The 14,970-nt window shown below is 35.7% G+C and overlaps 4 protein-coding genes across 5 annotated transcripts; 2 read left to right on the plus strand and 2 right to left on the minus strand.

Annotated features, from left to right (window-relative positions):
- Positions 1–2,498: 2,498 nt before the first annotated feature.
- LOC6046345 (sorbitol dehydrogenase) lies at positions 2,499–3,858 on the minus strand. The gene is made up of 2 exons (XM_001863527.2): positions 2,828–3,858; positions 2,499–2,759 (listed from the first exon to the last, which is right to left on the minus strand). Exons 1-2 carry the CDS (start codon positions 3,736–3,738, stop codon positions 2,576–2,578), a joined length of 1,095 nt encoding a protein of 364 aa, XP_001863562.2. The 5' UTR covers positions 3,739–3,858; the 3' UTR covers positions 2,499–2,575.
- A 506-nt stretch (positions 3,859–4,364) lies between these two features.
- Positions 4,365–5,619, minus strand: LOC6046348 (sorbitol dehydrogenase). The gene is made up of 2 exons (XM_001863526.2): positions 4,629–5,619; positions 4,365–4,571 (listed from the first exon to the last, which is right to left on the minus strand). The coding sequence occupies exons 1-2, from the start codon at positions 5,534–5,536 to the stop codon at positions 4,388–4,390; spliced, it is 1,092 nt and encodes a 363-aa protein (XP_001863561.2). The 5' UTR covers positions 5,537–5,619; the 3' UTR covers positions 4,365–4,387.
- A 255-nt stretch (positions 5,620–5,874) lies between these two features.
- On the plus strand, positions 5,875–7,279 carry LOC6046347 (sorbitol dehydrogenase). Its single transcript, XM_001863525.2, has 2 exons — positions 5,875–6,027; positions 6,084–7,279. The coding sequence occupies exons 1-2, from the start codon at positions 5,971–5,973 to the stop codon at positions 7,116–7,118; spliced, it is 1,092 nt and encodes a 363-aa protein (XP_001863560.1). The 5' UTR covers positions 5,875–5,970; the 3' UTR covers positions 7,119–7,279.
- Positions 7,280–11,565: 4,286 nt separating this feature from the next.
- Positions 11,566–13,673, plus strand: LOC6046346 (sorbitol dehydrogenase). 2 transcript variants are annotated; one of them, XM_038265189.1, is made up of 5 exons: positions 11,566–11,791; positions 12,232–12,290; positions 12,351–12,384; positions 12,541–13,354; positions 13,414–13,673. In XM_038265189.1, the coding sequence occupies exons 2-5, from the start codon at positions 12,234–12,236 to the stop codon at positions 13,589–13,591; spliced, it is 1,083 nt and encodes a 360-aa protein (XP_038121117.1). In that variant the 5' UTR covers positions 11,566–11,791; positions 12,232–12,233; the 3' UTR covers positions 13,592–13,673. The 2 variants fall into 2 exon arrangements, with proteins under 2 accessions (XP_038121117.1, XP_038121118.1); XM_038265190.1 differs by lacking the exon at positions 11,566–11,791 and having other exon boundaries at positions 11,882–12,290.
- Positions 13,674–14,970: the final 1,297 nt, after the last annotated feature.

Genomic DNA, 14,970 nt, shown 5'->3' on the forward strand with positions numbered 1-14,970 from the left:
TCAAAAAAATTAAAATTCTAAAATTCTTGAATGCTTAAATTATTAAATTGTTAAAAAATTCTGTGATTCTAATGTATAAAAATTTAAAAAATAAGATTCTAATATTTCGAAATACAAAAATTCCAAAATTTTATGATTCTAAAATTCTTTAATCTGGAGTTGTTTTCTGACTAAAGGCGAATAAATAAATAAATAATAAATAAACACCCAAAAAGCAAAAACTGTTAATTTGGTTGATTGGACCTTAAAAAAAATTAATCCATAAATGCTTAAATATACTTAAATTTTGAAATTCTAAAATTCTTTATTGCTTAAATAATAAAATTGTAAAAATTCTAAAATTTTAAAAATCTATTTTTTAAAACTTTTTAAAGTTTTTAAATTATTCACTTTAAAAAAATTCTAAATTAAGAACAACATTCTAAAATTTTAAGGTTCTAAAATACTAAAATTCAAAGATCCTAAAATCCTTAAATTTTAATATTCTAGAATTTTGAAAATTTAAAATTTTGAAATAATAAAATTCCAAAAGTATATAACAATAAAATTTCAAAAGTTCTACATTTCTAGAATTAAAAACTTATAAAATTTTTAAATACTTTTTTTTTTCTAGAATTTTATTATTTGAAAATTCTTATATTGTAAAACTACAAATTTCCAAAAATTTTAAAGTTTAAAAATTACAAATTCAAAAATTCAATGGTAAAAAAAATCTTAAATTTTTAATTCTGAATTTTAAACTTATAGGATTTTAGAATTTAAGAGTTTTAGAGTTTTAAGATTTTTTTTCTAAAATTCTAAAATTCTAAAATTCTAAAATTCTAAAATTCTAAAATTCTTAAATTCTAAAATTCTAAAATTCTAAAATTCTAAAATTCTAAAATTCTAAAATTGTAAAATTCTGAAATTCTAAAATTCTAAAATTCTAAAATTCTAAAACTCTGAAATTCTAAAATTCTAAAATTCTAAAATTCTAAAATTCTAAAATTCTAAAATTCTAAAATTCTAAAATTCTAAAATTCTAAAATTCTAAAATTCTAATATTCTAAAATTCTAAAATTCTAAAATTCTAAAATTCTAAAATTCTAAAATTCTAAAATTCTGAAATTCTAAAATTCTAAAATTCTAAAATTCTAAAATTCTAAAATTCTAAAATTCTAAAATTCCAAAATTCTAAAATTCTAAAATTCTAAAATTCTAAAATTCTAAAATTCTAAAATTCTAAAATTCTAAAATTCTAAAATTCTAAAATTCCAAAATTCTAAAATTCTAAAATTCTAAAATTCTAAAATTCTAAAATTCTAAAATTCTAAAATTCTAAAATTCTAAAATTCTAAAATTCTAAAATTCTAAAATTCTAAAATTCTAAAATTCTATAATTCTAAAATTCTAAAACTCTAAAATTCTAAAATTCTAAAATTCTAAAATTCTAAAATTCTAAAATTCTAAAATTCTAAAATTCTAAAACTCTAAAATTCTAAAATTCTAAAATTCTAAAATTCTAATATTCTAAAATTCTAAAATTCTAAAATTCCAAAATTCTAAAATTCTAAAATTCTAAAATTCTAAAACTCTAAAATTCTAAAATTCTAAAATTCTAAAATTCTAAAATTCTAAAATTCTAAAATTCTAAATTTCTGAAATTCTAAAATTCTTAAATTCTAAAATTCTAAAATTCTAAAATTCTGAAATTCTAAAATTCTAAAATTCTAAAATTGTAAGATTCTAAGATTCTATGATTCTAAGATTCTAAAATATTAACATACTAAAATTTCAAAATTCTAAAATTCTTAAGTCCTTAAGTTCTGAAATTTTAATATTTTGAAATTCCGAGATTCTATAATTCTAAAAAGCTAAAATTCTTAACATTAAAATTTCTTAGATTTTAAAATTCTTAAATCTTTAAAATTCACAAATCTTAAAATTTTATAATTTAAAAAATCTAAAATTTAAAAAAAATATAAAATTCTAAAACTTCATCAAAATTGATAACTCTAAAATAATAAAATCATGCAATTTTTTATTTCTCAAATTAAGAATTCAGAAAAACACAAACTTTAATAATAACATAATTAAAGATTTTCTCTATCTAAAGAATTTTTAAATTCTTCAAAATTAAAAAAAATAAATTCCAACGTTTTAAATTCTAAATTCTACAATTTTGGATTTAAAAATCTTAAATTCTTAAATCAAGTAAAAAAAAAAAAATTTAGAAGAATTTTAAAATATTGATTTTTTGCGTATTTTTTGATATAATATACAGATATTCACGTAAAGGGTTAGTTTTGTGGTCCGGCAAATATTTCCATGCTCCATTTTTGACAACAAAAAAAAATCCGAAAGAAAATAATGAGCAACTTTTGTTGACGATCGCTGTACTAAAATCAATGAAATATTTTAAAGGATCTGTTTTAAAGCCTAACAGGAATGCGACATTTTCGATTTTTTCACGATTTTCTTTTTTTTTGGGTTTCTTTTTAATGGAAATAAAATACATGTATTATACACAAAACTATTTTATTTTATTCACAATCTTTTTAATAATTCTTTAACCAAACCAAGAAAGAAAAACTCCCTAGTTGGAAAACTTGACCGGATTGTTGGTGTCCCGGGGCACGAGATGAATCATAATCTTGATGCCCTCGCCCTGGCTGGCCACGCGGAACGCTTCGTGCACGTTCGCCAGATCAAAGTGGTGCGAGACGAGCGGCTTCACGTCTACTAATCCGCTCGCTACGATCTCCATGGCGGCCGGGTAGCTGGAAAGAATAAAAGAGAGTTCAGGTGAACACTTTGGCTCTCGGGGAGCTGGTGATGAAGTACTCACTCGTGGTTGTACCGCATACAAGTGGTGATGTCGATCTCCCGCGAAATGGCGTCCACCATCGGCAGCTGGACGTCCTTGTTGCCGAGTCCGACCAGACAGATTCGACCCGCGTTCCGGGTAGCCTTGATCGAGACGCGCATTCCCGGCTGTGATCCGGTGCACTCGAGGACGCGATCTGCCGGACCTCCCAGCACTTGGTGGATCTTCCGGACAAGATCATCTTCGGAGTCGTTCTTCCCGATTGCAATAACGTCGGTCACGCCCAGCTTCTTGGCCACTTCTAGACGATGTTTGGCGTGCTCCAGGTCCAGGATTACGGTCCGTGTGGCGCCCATGGCCTTGGCCGCGATCAAGCAAACCAATCCGATCGGACCGGCTCCAAAGATGATCACTTTGTTACCAAGCCTGACGTCGGCACGTCTTCCGGCGTACACGCCCACTGCCAACGGTTCCAGCAAGGCACCCTCCTCCATGGTCATGTGGTCCGGCATCTTGAAGCAGCAGTCCGCGTACTGGGCGTAATAGTTGGAGCAATTCCCGTCGTGCTTCTGCGTCGTACAATGCTTCCCGTCCAGGCAGATGTTGTACTTGCCTACCTTGCAGAGATCGCAAGTTCTACATCCAGCAGCGGGCTCGATCGCAACGCGATCACCGATCTTCAGGTGGGTCACCTGACTGCCGACCTTCCGGACAACCCCCGCCGACTCATGACCCAGCACGATCGGCTTGACCAACCGTTGAGCTCCGAAGCCTCCGTCCTTGAGGAAGTGAATGTCCGTGCCGCAGATTCCGCAGGTGTCGACCTCGACCACGACTTCGTTGAAGGCCGGCTCCGGGATTGGGCGCGGTTCCAGCCGGAGGTCGTTCGGTCCGTAGACCAGCGCCGCGAGGTTCTCGTTCTTGGGGGCCATGCTTCCGTCTCGATTGATTGCTACCAACTGACTGAATTGACACCGTCGACAACCGGTAGAAAGGTAGTTTTGCGAGCGGTCTAGATTACGACCGGGCTTAGTGAGAGGTGATAACGGTGGTTGATGATGGGCGCCGGTTTTATTTGCTTGGGGCCGGCTTTCGTGTATTGTTTGATTAGATAAGTGCCTGTCATGTTTACAGATGCACATCAGAGTGGCGCTTGGATGACCTTTGCAAAGTGCGACTTGGAAATGGGTGTGCGAAATGGAAGAAGAGCACTTTCATACAGTCCTGATAAGGTTTACAGATGCCATTGTTTATTCTTTTCTATTTTATATAACGAGAATTAGCAAAATTGAGTAGATTGTCAACATTTCATAAAGATAACGGAAGCTTGGAAAGAATTTAGTTGCACTTCCTTATCAATGTTGACCAGAAATCTATAATTACGTCAAGTTGCATCCTAGTTAAACAGTTATTTGCGAATGTTAGCGATACGATTATCCTAGCAATTTGCGCACCTAATGCGCGACATGTGATGTGATATACATCGCAGAAATTCGCGCCATGATTCCCCTTGCAATTTGCGCATTTTAGCCGCAACTTCCAAGCTAGAAACGAGCAGTTTTTGCATAATTCTGTCTTTATTTAATTCACAAACTTCTTCTTGTTGTTGGTATCGCGCGGCACTAGGTGAATCAACACCTTGTTCCCTTCACCCTGGCTGGCCATGCGGAACGCCTCCTTCACGTGCTTCAGGTCAAAGTGGTGCGAGACGAGCGGCTTCACGTCCACGTACCCGCTGGCCACGATCTCCAGTGCCGCTGGAAAGCTGAAATTATGATCGAGTTTAAGTTTTCGTTCGATTTCAGGACGATCGGAAGCTTACTCGTGGTTGAATCTCATCGCGGTGGTAATTTCAATCTCCCTCGAAATGGCGTCCACCATCGGCAGCTGGACGTCGTCGTTCCCCAGTCCGACCAGGCAAATCCGGCCCGCATTCCGAGTGGCCTTGATCGCAGTCCGGATGCCCGGTTGCGATCCGGTACACTCGAGGACGCGATCAGCCGGACCTCCCAGCACTTCGTCGATCTTCCGGATGAGATCGTCCTCTGTTTCGTCCTTCTTGATCGCGATCGCGCCCGTTACGCCCAGCTTCTTGGCCAGGTCAAGGCGATGTTTGACCCGATCCAGATCGAGGATCACCGTACGGGTGGCCCCCATGGCTTTGGCCGCGATCAGGCACATTATACCGATGGGGCCGGCTCCAAAGATGATCACCCTACTACCCAGGCGAATATCGGCACGACGCGTAGCGTAGACTGCAACTGCCAGCGGTTCCAACAGGGCGCCCTCCTCCATGGTCATGTGATCGGGCAGTTTGTAGCAACAGTCCGCGTACTGCGCAAAGTAGTTGGAACAATTGCCGTCGGTCTTCTGCGTAGTGCAGTGCCTCCCGTCCAGGCACACGTTGTACTTGCCAACCTTGCAAAGATCGCAAGTTCTACACCCGGCAGCGGGCTCGATCGCGACGCGATCACCGACTTTCAGGTGGGTCACCGAACTGCCGACCTTCCTGACGATCCCGGAAGACTCGTGACCCAGAACGATCGGCTTGACCAACATTTGAGTGCCAAAACCTCCCTCCTTCAGGAAGTGAATATCCGTGCCGCAGATCCCACAGCAATCGATTTCCAAGACCACCTCGTTAAAGGCCGGTTCCGGTATTGAGCGCTCCTCCAGCCGAAGATCGTTCGGACCATGGACGACTGCTGCGTAATTCTGCTTCGGTGCCATCCTTCCCAGTGACTGATTGTCACGTCCATCAGGATGACTTGTTTTATACAGCGATGATCCTCTCGGTTTACTTGACCTTCTTGATCCTGACAGAACAGCACTGTTCCTCTTATCAGGTTCAGTTTATTGGTCCTCCTACGACCGCAGATCGTTTACTCGCAATCACAAGTGCGATAATTTCAGCGACTTAACAGACCTAATTGACGAGATCATTATGGCGCCATTTGGAGAAATTGAAACCGGCTGGGCGCGATCGCGTGCTCTCATGCGCTCATTCACTTTGTATCGCTTGGGTCACGTGTTGCGCCGATTGGATGATGATCGCCGGCAACCTCTGGCCCGAGTTGTATATATTTACTGGACGATCGTTTCGCGATCATTCTGTGCCGGCTCGTTGCAGCGATAGGAAGTGCATAGGAAATTTCCACCAAAAAATGGCGAAGAAGGCAAATCTGGGAGCGGTGATTCACGGTGTGGACGATATGCGGATGGTAATTTGGAGGTATTCGTACACTTGATCATTTACTGATCTTTGCGCCCTTTACAGGATCAACTTCCCTTCCCACCGTCTCCAAAGGAGAACGAAGTCCTGCTGGAGATAGACTGCGTTGGCATTTGCGGATCGGACGTGCACATCCTATCCCACGGCGGATTCGGCGAGTACAAGCTCCGCAAACCCATGGTCATTGGGCACGAAGCGTCGGGAGTGGTGATCGCGATCGGTCCGGACGTTAAGCGCCTGAAAGTCGGCGATCGCGTAGCGGTAGAACCAGCGATCGGATGCAAGGTCTGCAAGCTGTGCAAGGCCGGGCGGTACAACCTCTGTCCGGACGGAATCTACAGCGCAACTCCGCCGGTTCACGGATCGCTCCAGAACTACTACATTCACGTGGAGGACTGCTGCTTCAAAATCCCCCCGAACGTGACCATGGAGGAAGGTGCCCTCATAGAACCGCTGGCCGTGGGCGTCCACAGCTGTCGTATTGCCGGAGTCCAGTTGGGATCGACCGTCCTGGTGCTGGGAGCGGGTCCAATCGGAATGGTCACCGTCCTGGTGGCGAAAGCCATGGGCGCCGACAAGATCTGCGTGGTCGATCTCGTCCAAAGTAAGCTGGACCTGGCCAAGCAACTCGGCGCGGACGTAACCTACCTCGTCAAAAAGGGTGACAAAGAGGAAGACACGGTCCGTAAAATCCACCAACTCCTCGGCACCGCCCCGGACATCTCGATCGAGTGCACCGGAGCCGAGTCCTGTGTCCGACTGGCCATCCTGGCCACCGAACTTGGTGGAGTGGTCACGATGGTCGGCATCGGCCCCACCAACATGAACCTCCCGATCACGATCGCGCTGGTTCGCGAGGTGGAGATCCGGTCGGGTTTCCGGTATGCGAACGCCTACCCGGCGGCCGTGGCCATGGTTGCCAACGGGACGATCGATGCGACGAAGCTGATTACGCATCACTTTGAGCTGAGCGAATCGCTGGACGCGTTCAAGACGGCCCGCTACGGGTTGGAGGGCGCGATCAAGGTTATGATCCACTGTCAGCCGAGGAACAAGAACAATCCGTTGCGGAAGATTTGAACTCTGTCACTCTCTTGAAATTCTCTCTCCGTCAGAATTGTATTTTCGTAAAGCTTTTCTTTTTCTTTGCTTTTGTGATGAGAAGTGTGGTTTTAACTAAGAGCTAATCTGCCCATGTTCGCATAATTGTCCCATATGCAAAAACAGCAAGCTGAGAAAAACGTATTTGAAGTTTGTCCCATACATAAGGCTACGTGTTAAGCTTTCGCGAAAAAAACTGGATTTCCTCCTGATTTCTAGAACAAAGTACTGGATGTTATAGGCTCTTTGCAAAGAGCACACGATTTTGAACCAAACTGCATCAATAACTCAAAAGTGTGAAAATGCATATGGGACATTTATGCGATCAGGGGCAGTATACTTCAAGCTCTGTAAATTAATGGATGAAGTAGATAAATATTAATGAAACAATAAATTAATTGTTTTTTTTATTTTGCATGAAAAGAAATCCTGTTACCATTCTAACAGTCGTTAGTTCGAATTTTTCTAATTTGAAGTTTTTTGAAATTTCGAAAAAAAATCCATGTCATTTATAAAACAAAATTGATTTGTAATTTTGAAAACATGGGTCTCCAAGTGTCTACGTGATTTAGAAACGGCACATTACCCTGTTGACTATAGCATTTTAAATGGGCGTAATATTCAATGTTTGGGCCTTTTAAAATGTTAGTCTCGATTAAAAAAATTTCAAAATATTTTTTTTCGAAAAGATCGGAAAATTTCACGAATGTTTCATGTATTAACATTGATAGTCGGACCATTAGTTGCTGAGATATCGTCAATAGAAAATGATGGGTTATTTTGGTGAGATTAAGAAAACTTCAATTTTCGTGTTTCTTTTTCTTAAAGCGGCCCTATCTCAGCAAACCGAGATCCAATCTTCAAAGTCTCTTAGACAATTTTATAGCAAATTTTCTGAACTTTTCAAAAAAAAAAATATTTTTAGAAATGGTCACTCATGGTCACATTTTTAAAAATTGAAAAACTGCAAATATTTCGCTAAAATCAAACTTTCGGTGGCTATATCTTGGAAACGGAGCCCTTTATCAAAAAATCTGTGAAGTACTTTTCGATTGCAAATTCAATTTTGCATTAAAAAATAATGTCTAACTTGTTTTTGCATGAAACTTCGATTTTTTCCAAAAATCACTGTTTTTTCAAAAATTCATAACTCGGCGGCAGATTTTTTTGACCATGATTCTCAATGGCTCAAAAGTTGCGGATTTTTGTCCCCTAAAACATATCAAAAAATTTCGAAAATCAAAAAATACGTATTTTGGGAAATTTAGTTTTAGTGAAAAAAAAGTTGATTAAAAAATCTGCATTTTTTTTCCGTGTACCTATTTTTTTCTCAAAAGTCTTCAACAATACCAACAACTTTGCTCAAGACACCAAATTGATCAGAAAATTCACTCAAAAGTTACAGCTGTTTGAATATTTACATACCATTTTTGTATGGACAGCAGCTAAAATTGTGTGGAGACTTGTATGGGTGAACCAATGACGCAAAATAGCTTATTTGGTCATAGGGAAGGCTCCCACAAAGTTTAGGTCAAATAAAAAATACAAAAAATAAAAATGGTCGAAATCGGTCGATTTCGTAGAGAGTTGCTCTCATGCACTATTTTTTTACTTTTGAGCTTTGTTTTGATTTCAAATTAGTTTTTTTTTGGTCTCTAGAGTATACTTATCAAGTGTTTGTGCTTTCGTTGAAATGTTTTTTGTCTTTTGTGTGTTTTTTTTTTGTTTTTTTTTTTTTAAGTTCTTTTCTGTGTTTGTCTTTATTTGTTGTTTTTTGGTTTAATGTTATTTCTTAAACTTAAACGTTTTAAGTTTTAATGTTTTTTATGTTTTATTTTTTTTAAGTTTCTATTTTCCAAGTTTTAATGTTTTAATGTTTTAATTTTTTAATGTTTTAATGTTATAATGTTTTAATGTTTTAATGTTTTAATGTTTTAATGTTTTAATGTTTTAATGTTTCAATGTTTTAATGTTTTAATGTTTTAATGTTTTAATGTTTTAATGTTTTAATGTTTGAATGTTTTAATGTTTTAATGTTTTAATGTTTTACTGTTTTAATGTTTTAATGTTTTTATGTTTTTATGTTTTAATGTTTTAATGTTTTAATGTTTTATTTTCTTGTTTTATTGTCTTTTTGTGTCTTTTTTGTCTTCAAGTTTTAAGTTTTAAGTTTTAAGTTTTAAGTTTTAAGTTTTAAGTTTTAAGTTTTAAGTTTTAAGTTTTAAGTTTTAAGTTTTAAGTTTTAAGTTTTAAGTTTTAAGTTTTAAGTTTTAAGTTTTAAGTTTTAAGTTTTAAGTTTTAAGTTTTAAGTTTTAAGTTTTAAGTTTTAAGTTTTAAGTTTTAAGTTTTAAGTTTTAAGTTTTAAGTTTTAAGTTTAAAGTTTAAAGTTTAAAGTTTAAAGTTTAAAGTTTAAAGTTTAAAGTTTTAAGTTTTAAGTTTTAAGTTTTAAGTTTTAAGTTTTAAGTTTTAAGTTTTAAGTTTTAAGTTTTATGTTTTAAGTTTTAAGTTTTAAGTTTTAAGTTTTAAGTTTTAAGTTTTAAGTTTTAAGTTTTAAGTTTTAAGTTTTAAGTTTTAAGTTTTAAGTTTTAAGTTTTAAGTTTTAAGTTTTAAGTTTTAAGTTTTAAGTTTTAAGTTTTAAGTTTTAAGTTTTAAGTTTTAAGTTTTAAGTTTTAAGTTTTAAGTTTTAAGTTTTAAGTTTTAAGTTTTAAGTTTTAAGTTTTAAGTTTTAAGTTTTAAGTTTTAAGTTTTAAGTTTTAAGTTTTAAGTTTAAAGTTTAAAGTTTAAAGTTTAAAGTTTAAAGTTTAAAGTTTTAAGTTTTAAGTTTTAAGTTTTAAGTTTTAAGTTTTAAGTTTTAAGTTTTAAGTTTTAAGTTTTAAGTTTTAAGTTTTAAGTTTTAAGTTTTAAGTTTTAAGTTTTAAGTTTTAAGTTTTAAGTTTTAAGTTTTAAGTTTTAAGTTTTAAGTTTTAAGTTTTAAGTTTTAAGTTTTAAGTTTTAAGTTTTAAGTTTTATGTTTTAAGTTTTAAGTTTTAAGTTTTAAGTTTTAAGTTTTAAGTTTTAAGTTTTAAGTTTTAAGTTTTAAGTTTTAAGTTTTAAGTTTTAAGTTTTAAGTTTTAAGTTTTAAGTTTTAAGTTTTAAGTTTTAAGTTTTAAGTTTTAAGTTTTAAGTTTTATGTTTTAAGTTTTAAGTTTTAAGTTTTAAGTTTTAAGTTTTAAGTTTTAAGTTTTAAGTTTTAAGTTTTAAGTTTTAAGTTTTAAGTTTTAAGTTTTAAGTTTTAAGTTTTAAGTTTTAAGTTTTAAGTTTTAAGTTTTAAGTTTTAAGTTTTAAGTTTTAAGTTTTAAGTTTTAAGTTTTAAGTTTTAAGTTTTAAGTTTTAAGTTTTAAGTTTTAAGTTTTAAGTTTTAAGTTTTAAGTTTTAAGTTTTAAGTTTTAAGTTTTAAGTTTTAAGTTTTAAGTTTTAAGTTTTAAGTTTTAAGTTTTAAGTTTTAAGTTTTAAGTTTTAAGTTTTAAGTTTTAAGTTTTAAGTTTTAAGTTTTAAGTTTTAAGTTTTAAGTTTTAAGTTTTAAGTTTTAAGTTTTAAGTTTTAAGTTTTAAGTTTTAAGTTTTAAGTTTTAAGTTTTAAGTTTTAGTTTTTAGTTTTAGTTTTTAGTTTTTAGTTTTTAGTTTTTAGTTTTAGTTTTTAGTTTTTAGTTTTTAGTTTTTAGTTTTTAGTTTTAGTTTTAGTTTTTAGTTTTTAGTTTTAGTTTTAGTTTTTAGTTTTAGTTTTTAGTTTTTAGTTTTTAGTTTTAGTTTTAGTTTTTAGTTTTAGTTTTAGTTTTAGTTTTAGTTTTTAGTTTTTAGTTTTTAGTTTTAGTTTTAGTTTTTAGTTTTTAGTTTTTAGTTTTTAGTTTTTAGTTTTTAGTTTTAGTTTTTAGTTTTTAGTTTTTAGTTTTTAGTTTTTAGTTTTTAGTTTTTAGTTTTTAGTTTTTAGTTTTTAGTTTTTAGTTTTTAGTTTTTAGTTTTTAGTTTTAGTTTTTAGTTTTAGTTTTTAGTTTTTAGTTTTTAGTTTTAGTTTTTAGTTTTAGTTTTAGTTTTAGTTTTTAGTTTTTAGTTTTTAGTTTTTAGTTTTTAGTTTTTAGTTTTTAGTTTTTAGTTTTTAGTTTTTAGTTTTTAGTTTTTAGTTTTTAGTTTTTAGTTTTTAGTTTTTAGTTTTTAGTTTTTAGTTTTTAGTTTTTAGTTTTTAGTTTTTAGTTTTTAGTATTTAGTTTTTAGTTTTTAGTTTTTAGTTTTTAGTTTTTAGTTTTTAGTTTTTAGTTTTTAGTTTTTAGTTTTTAGTTTTTAGTTTTTAGTATTTAGTTTTTAGTTTTTAGTTGTTTTTTTTTGTGTTTTGATTTTAGTTTTTTCCTTTTTTTAAGCTTGTTATCATTCCCATACAGTGCTCCTATTTAATGGGCCTGTTTCCGAAAATACTTTGCTAGCCGGTTGTCTCCACTCGTTTCGTATACACTATTGCCTACTCTGTTCTCTTCGTTTTCTCAAAATAAAACCGGCTTATTGATGATATTGCTGTTTTAAACTCCAGATTACTACCACAGTATGTGTTACTACCGTCCGGTTTCATTTACGGAGTCAGAAAAACATCAGAACTAGTTTAGGCTTGTTATTGGATCGAAGAAGGTATGTTTTTGTGAAGTTACAAGAATACTCAATTGCGCCTTCAATTTGCATCCTGATCTACGAGTAAACTGAGCTAATTACAAACAAAAACAACCTATCTGCACAATAATACTCTTCATTCTGATTAGAAGGAGGAGGGGTCGTAAAGTTGCCAAACAAATCTCGCACTAGGACGTCGTTCGGCGTAATCTGGCGGAATTGCATATTTCTGTTGTAAAACAACGGGTCCGCGAGAGATAAGACAAATACACAAATCGACACCTCCCGCGGATCAGATGGTTGTGCCAAGTTGGTCTTGGCAGCGAGTTCTATTATCACTTTGACTTTGCCAGTGACCGGTTCGGTTGTGGGCATATTGGGTCGCTGGAATTTTTCTGGAAATCTTGGTGGAATTTTTCGCAATAGTTGGTTGATAGTTCTATCTATTTTTTGATTTGTAGCCATGTCTGGAAAGGATAATCTAACGGCGGTTCTCTACGGAATCGAGGACTTGCGATTGGTATGTTTGGTCTTCAAGATTAAAATCCGATTGAAATTACGACTCTTTCTCTGATTTTAGGAACAACGACCGATCCCGACACCGAAGGATGATGGTAATTTTTAAAATTGTGATCATTATTTTAAGTACATCTCCAGTAACCATCCAGCACTAAAAGAAATCATAACTCAGCATTCAACAGCTAATCAGTCATAAAACAGCTGTTTTAGAGCTGATTTACTGCTACCAATAAACCCAAAACCTTTTCCAGAGGTCCTGCTGGAGATGGACAGCGTTGGGATCTGTGGCTCGGACGTCCACTACCTGGTAAATGGCCGCATCGGGGACTTTGTGGTGCGCAAACCGATGGTAATTGGCCACGAGGCGTCCGGCATCGTCGCCAAAGTGGGTTCCCGAGTGCACAACGTCCGTGTCGGCGACCGGGTTGCGATCGAACCCGGGTACGGCTGCCGGGTTTGCGACTACTGCAAGGGTGGCCGCTACAACCTCTGCTCGGAGATGATCTTCTGCGCGACTCCGCCGTACGACGGCAATCTGACCCGGTACTACACCCATCCGGCCGACTTTTGCTACAAACTGCCCGACCACGTCACGATGGAGGAAGGTGCCCTGCTGGAACCGCTGGCCGTGGGAGTTCACGCCTGCCGGAGGGCGTGCGTCGGCCTAGGCTCCGAAGTCCTCATCCTCGGGGCCGGTCCGATCGGGCTGGTCACGCTCATCACCGCCCGCTCAATGGGGGCCGGGCGCATCATAGTCACGGACCTGCTCCAGAACCGACTGGATGTCGCCAAAGAACTGGGCGCGGACGGAACACTTGTAGTTGAACGTGGCGCCGACGAGCAGGACGTCGTCAAGAAGGTCCACGCCCTGTTTGGAGGTCACGCGCCGGACAAAACCATCGACTGCAGCGGAGCGGAAGCCACCTCGAGGCTGTCCGTGCTGGCCACGCGTTCCGGCGGCTGTGCCGTACTGGTGGGCATGGGACCGGCCGAGATCAAGCTGCCGCTGGTGAACGCCCTCTCGCGCGAGGTCGACATTCGGGGCGTTTTTCGCTACTGCAATGAGTGAGTTTCATATTTCTTCTAAAAAAAAAAAAAAACCAAAATTCTTACCACTTTTTTAGCTATCCGGGAGCGTTGAGTCTGGTGGCCAGCGGCAAGATCAACGTGAAGCGTCTCATTACGCACCACTTTAATATTGAAGAGACGGCGGAAGCGTTCAATACGTCGCGGCATGGGCTGGGTGGGGCCATCAAGGTTATGATCCACGTGCAACCGAAGGACAAAAATAATCCCAAGTAAAGCGTTGTCCAATGTTACTTCTAGAACTACTTATTTCCTTCAATAAAAATATTCAATTCTCAAATAAACTATTTCCACCAAATTCTTTTCATAATTTCTAAGATTCTTTAATTCCGAAATTCTAAAACTCTAAAATTATGAAATGTTAAAATTTAGAAATGTCAAAAAAATTATATATTTCTAAAATACAATTTTCGGAATTTGATTTTTTTAATTTTGGCTTTTTCAAATTGTTTTTTTTCTGTTAGGGAAACCCAAAATGCAAAAACAGAAATTTTGGTTTATTGGACCATTAAAAAAAACTCTAGAACTACTCCTTTTTTTCGTGACCAGCCCAGGGTCCTAAAGTCCACTAGAGCTATCTAAGCCCGATCTCACGAACACTAGCTTACTATTGGTTTTTGCTGGCGGGTACAAATTTTAACCTAAAAACCCTTCGTGTACAAACACGCAATACATGCGCACGTAGATAACTCTATATCAATTTCTGAGCCTAGAACTGAACACATTTTGCCTTCCTCACTGAGGTAAGGCTATAATACTGCTCTAAAAATGAACTTTGTATAAACACGTCGTAGACCCACCTTCATGTATACATATCGACTCAGAATCGAAAACTGAACAAATGTCTGTGTGTATGTGTGTGTGTATGTATGTATGTGACCAAAAAAAAAGCTCATTTTTCTCGGCACTGGCTGAACCGATTTGACCCGAACCTGTTGAATTCGACTTGGTTTAGGGTCCCATAGATCGAGTTTTATACAGATTGAAGTTTCGATAAGTAGTTCAAAAGTTATGTTTAAAAATGTGTTTTCACATATATTCATATCTCTCCTAAATGTATGTAAACTATGTCCGGGTCCATCATCCAACCCATCGTTGATCAAAAGATCTTTCCAACGAGTCTAAAACATTGAAGATCTGGCAACCCTGTCTCGAGATATGGCCGATCTCACTTAAATCGATTCCAACATTTCAAAAAGCATCATGTACACACCATCCTTTTTGAGAAAAACGCATTTGAATGTTGTGCATCCATTTTCAATTCCTACTATTATATAAAAGCAAAATAAGATGTTCTAATGATAACAAACGATGAAAAACGTTGCTTTTATTGATACTTGATTATCCAAATTCAATAAAACATTATTTCCGTAATTTTATTTGAGAAAAACAAACATAACTTCTTTTGAAATCACCAAGGTCTATATCACCCTGCTGTCATTGAGGGGGACGCTTTGTTATGATTCGTTTTTCTTCGCCGAATGTACATGGCGCTTTTTTCATGATGCATGTAGTCTTTAATTTGACAGGTTGACAGGGCTATATAAACTGGGACTGCTGATGGCAGAGATTTTGTTTATGTTACTTTATTTAAA

Source organism: Culex quinquefasciatus, chromosome 3 (assembly GCF_015732765.1).
Source record: "Culex quinquefasciatus strain JHB chromosome 3, VPISU_Cqui_1.0_pri_paternal, whole genome shotgun sequence".
Lineage (NCBI taxonomy): Eukaryota > Metazoa > Arthropoda > Insecta > Diptera > Culicidae > Culex > Culex quinquefasciatus.

Bases quoted from the DNA above. Each gene is read 5' to 3' on its own strand.
- LOC6046345 (XM_001863527.2), bottom strand. From the start codon at position 3,738: ATGGCCCCCAAGAACGAGAACCTCGCGGCGCTGGTCTACGGACCGAAC. The intron at 2,760-2,827 runs GTGAGTACTTCA...TATTCTTTCCAG, and splicing joins TGTATGCGGTACAACCACGA to CTACCCGGCCGCCATGGAGA.
- LOC6046348 (XM_001863526.2), bottom strand. From the start codon at position 5,536: ATGGCACCGAAGCAGAATTACGCAGCAGTCGTCCATGGTCCGAACGAT. The intron at 4,572-4,628 runs GTAAGCTTCCGA...TCATAATTTCAG, and splicing joins GCGATGAGATTCAACCACGA to CTTTCCAGCGGCACTGGAGA.
- LOC6046346 (XM_038265189.1), top strand. From the start codon at position 12,234: ATGTCTGGAAAGGATAATCTAACGGCGGTTCTCTACGGAATCGAGGAC. The intron at 12,291-12,350 runs GTATGTTTGGTC...CTCTGATTTTAG, and splicing joins GAATCGAGGACTTGCGATTG to GAACAACGACCGATCCCGAC. The intron at 12,385-12,540 runs GTAATTTTTAAA...AACCTTTTCCAG, and splicing joins CCCGACACCGAAGGATGATG to AGGTCCTGCTGGAGATGGAC.
- LOC6046347 (XM_001863525.2), top strand. From the start codon at position 5,971: ATGGCGAAGAAGGCAAATCTGGGAGCGGTGATTCACGGTGTGGACGAT. The intron at 6,028-6,083 runs GTAATTTGGAGG...CGCCCTTTACAG, and splicing joins GTGTGGACGATATGCGGATG to GATCAACTTCCCTTCCCACC.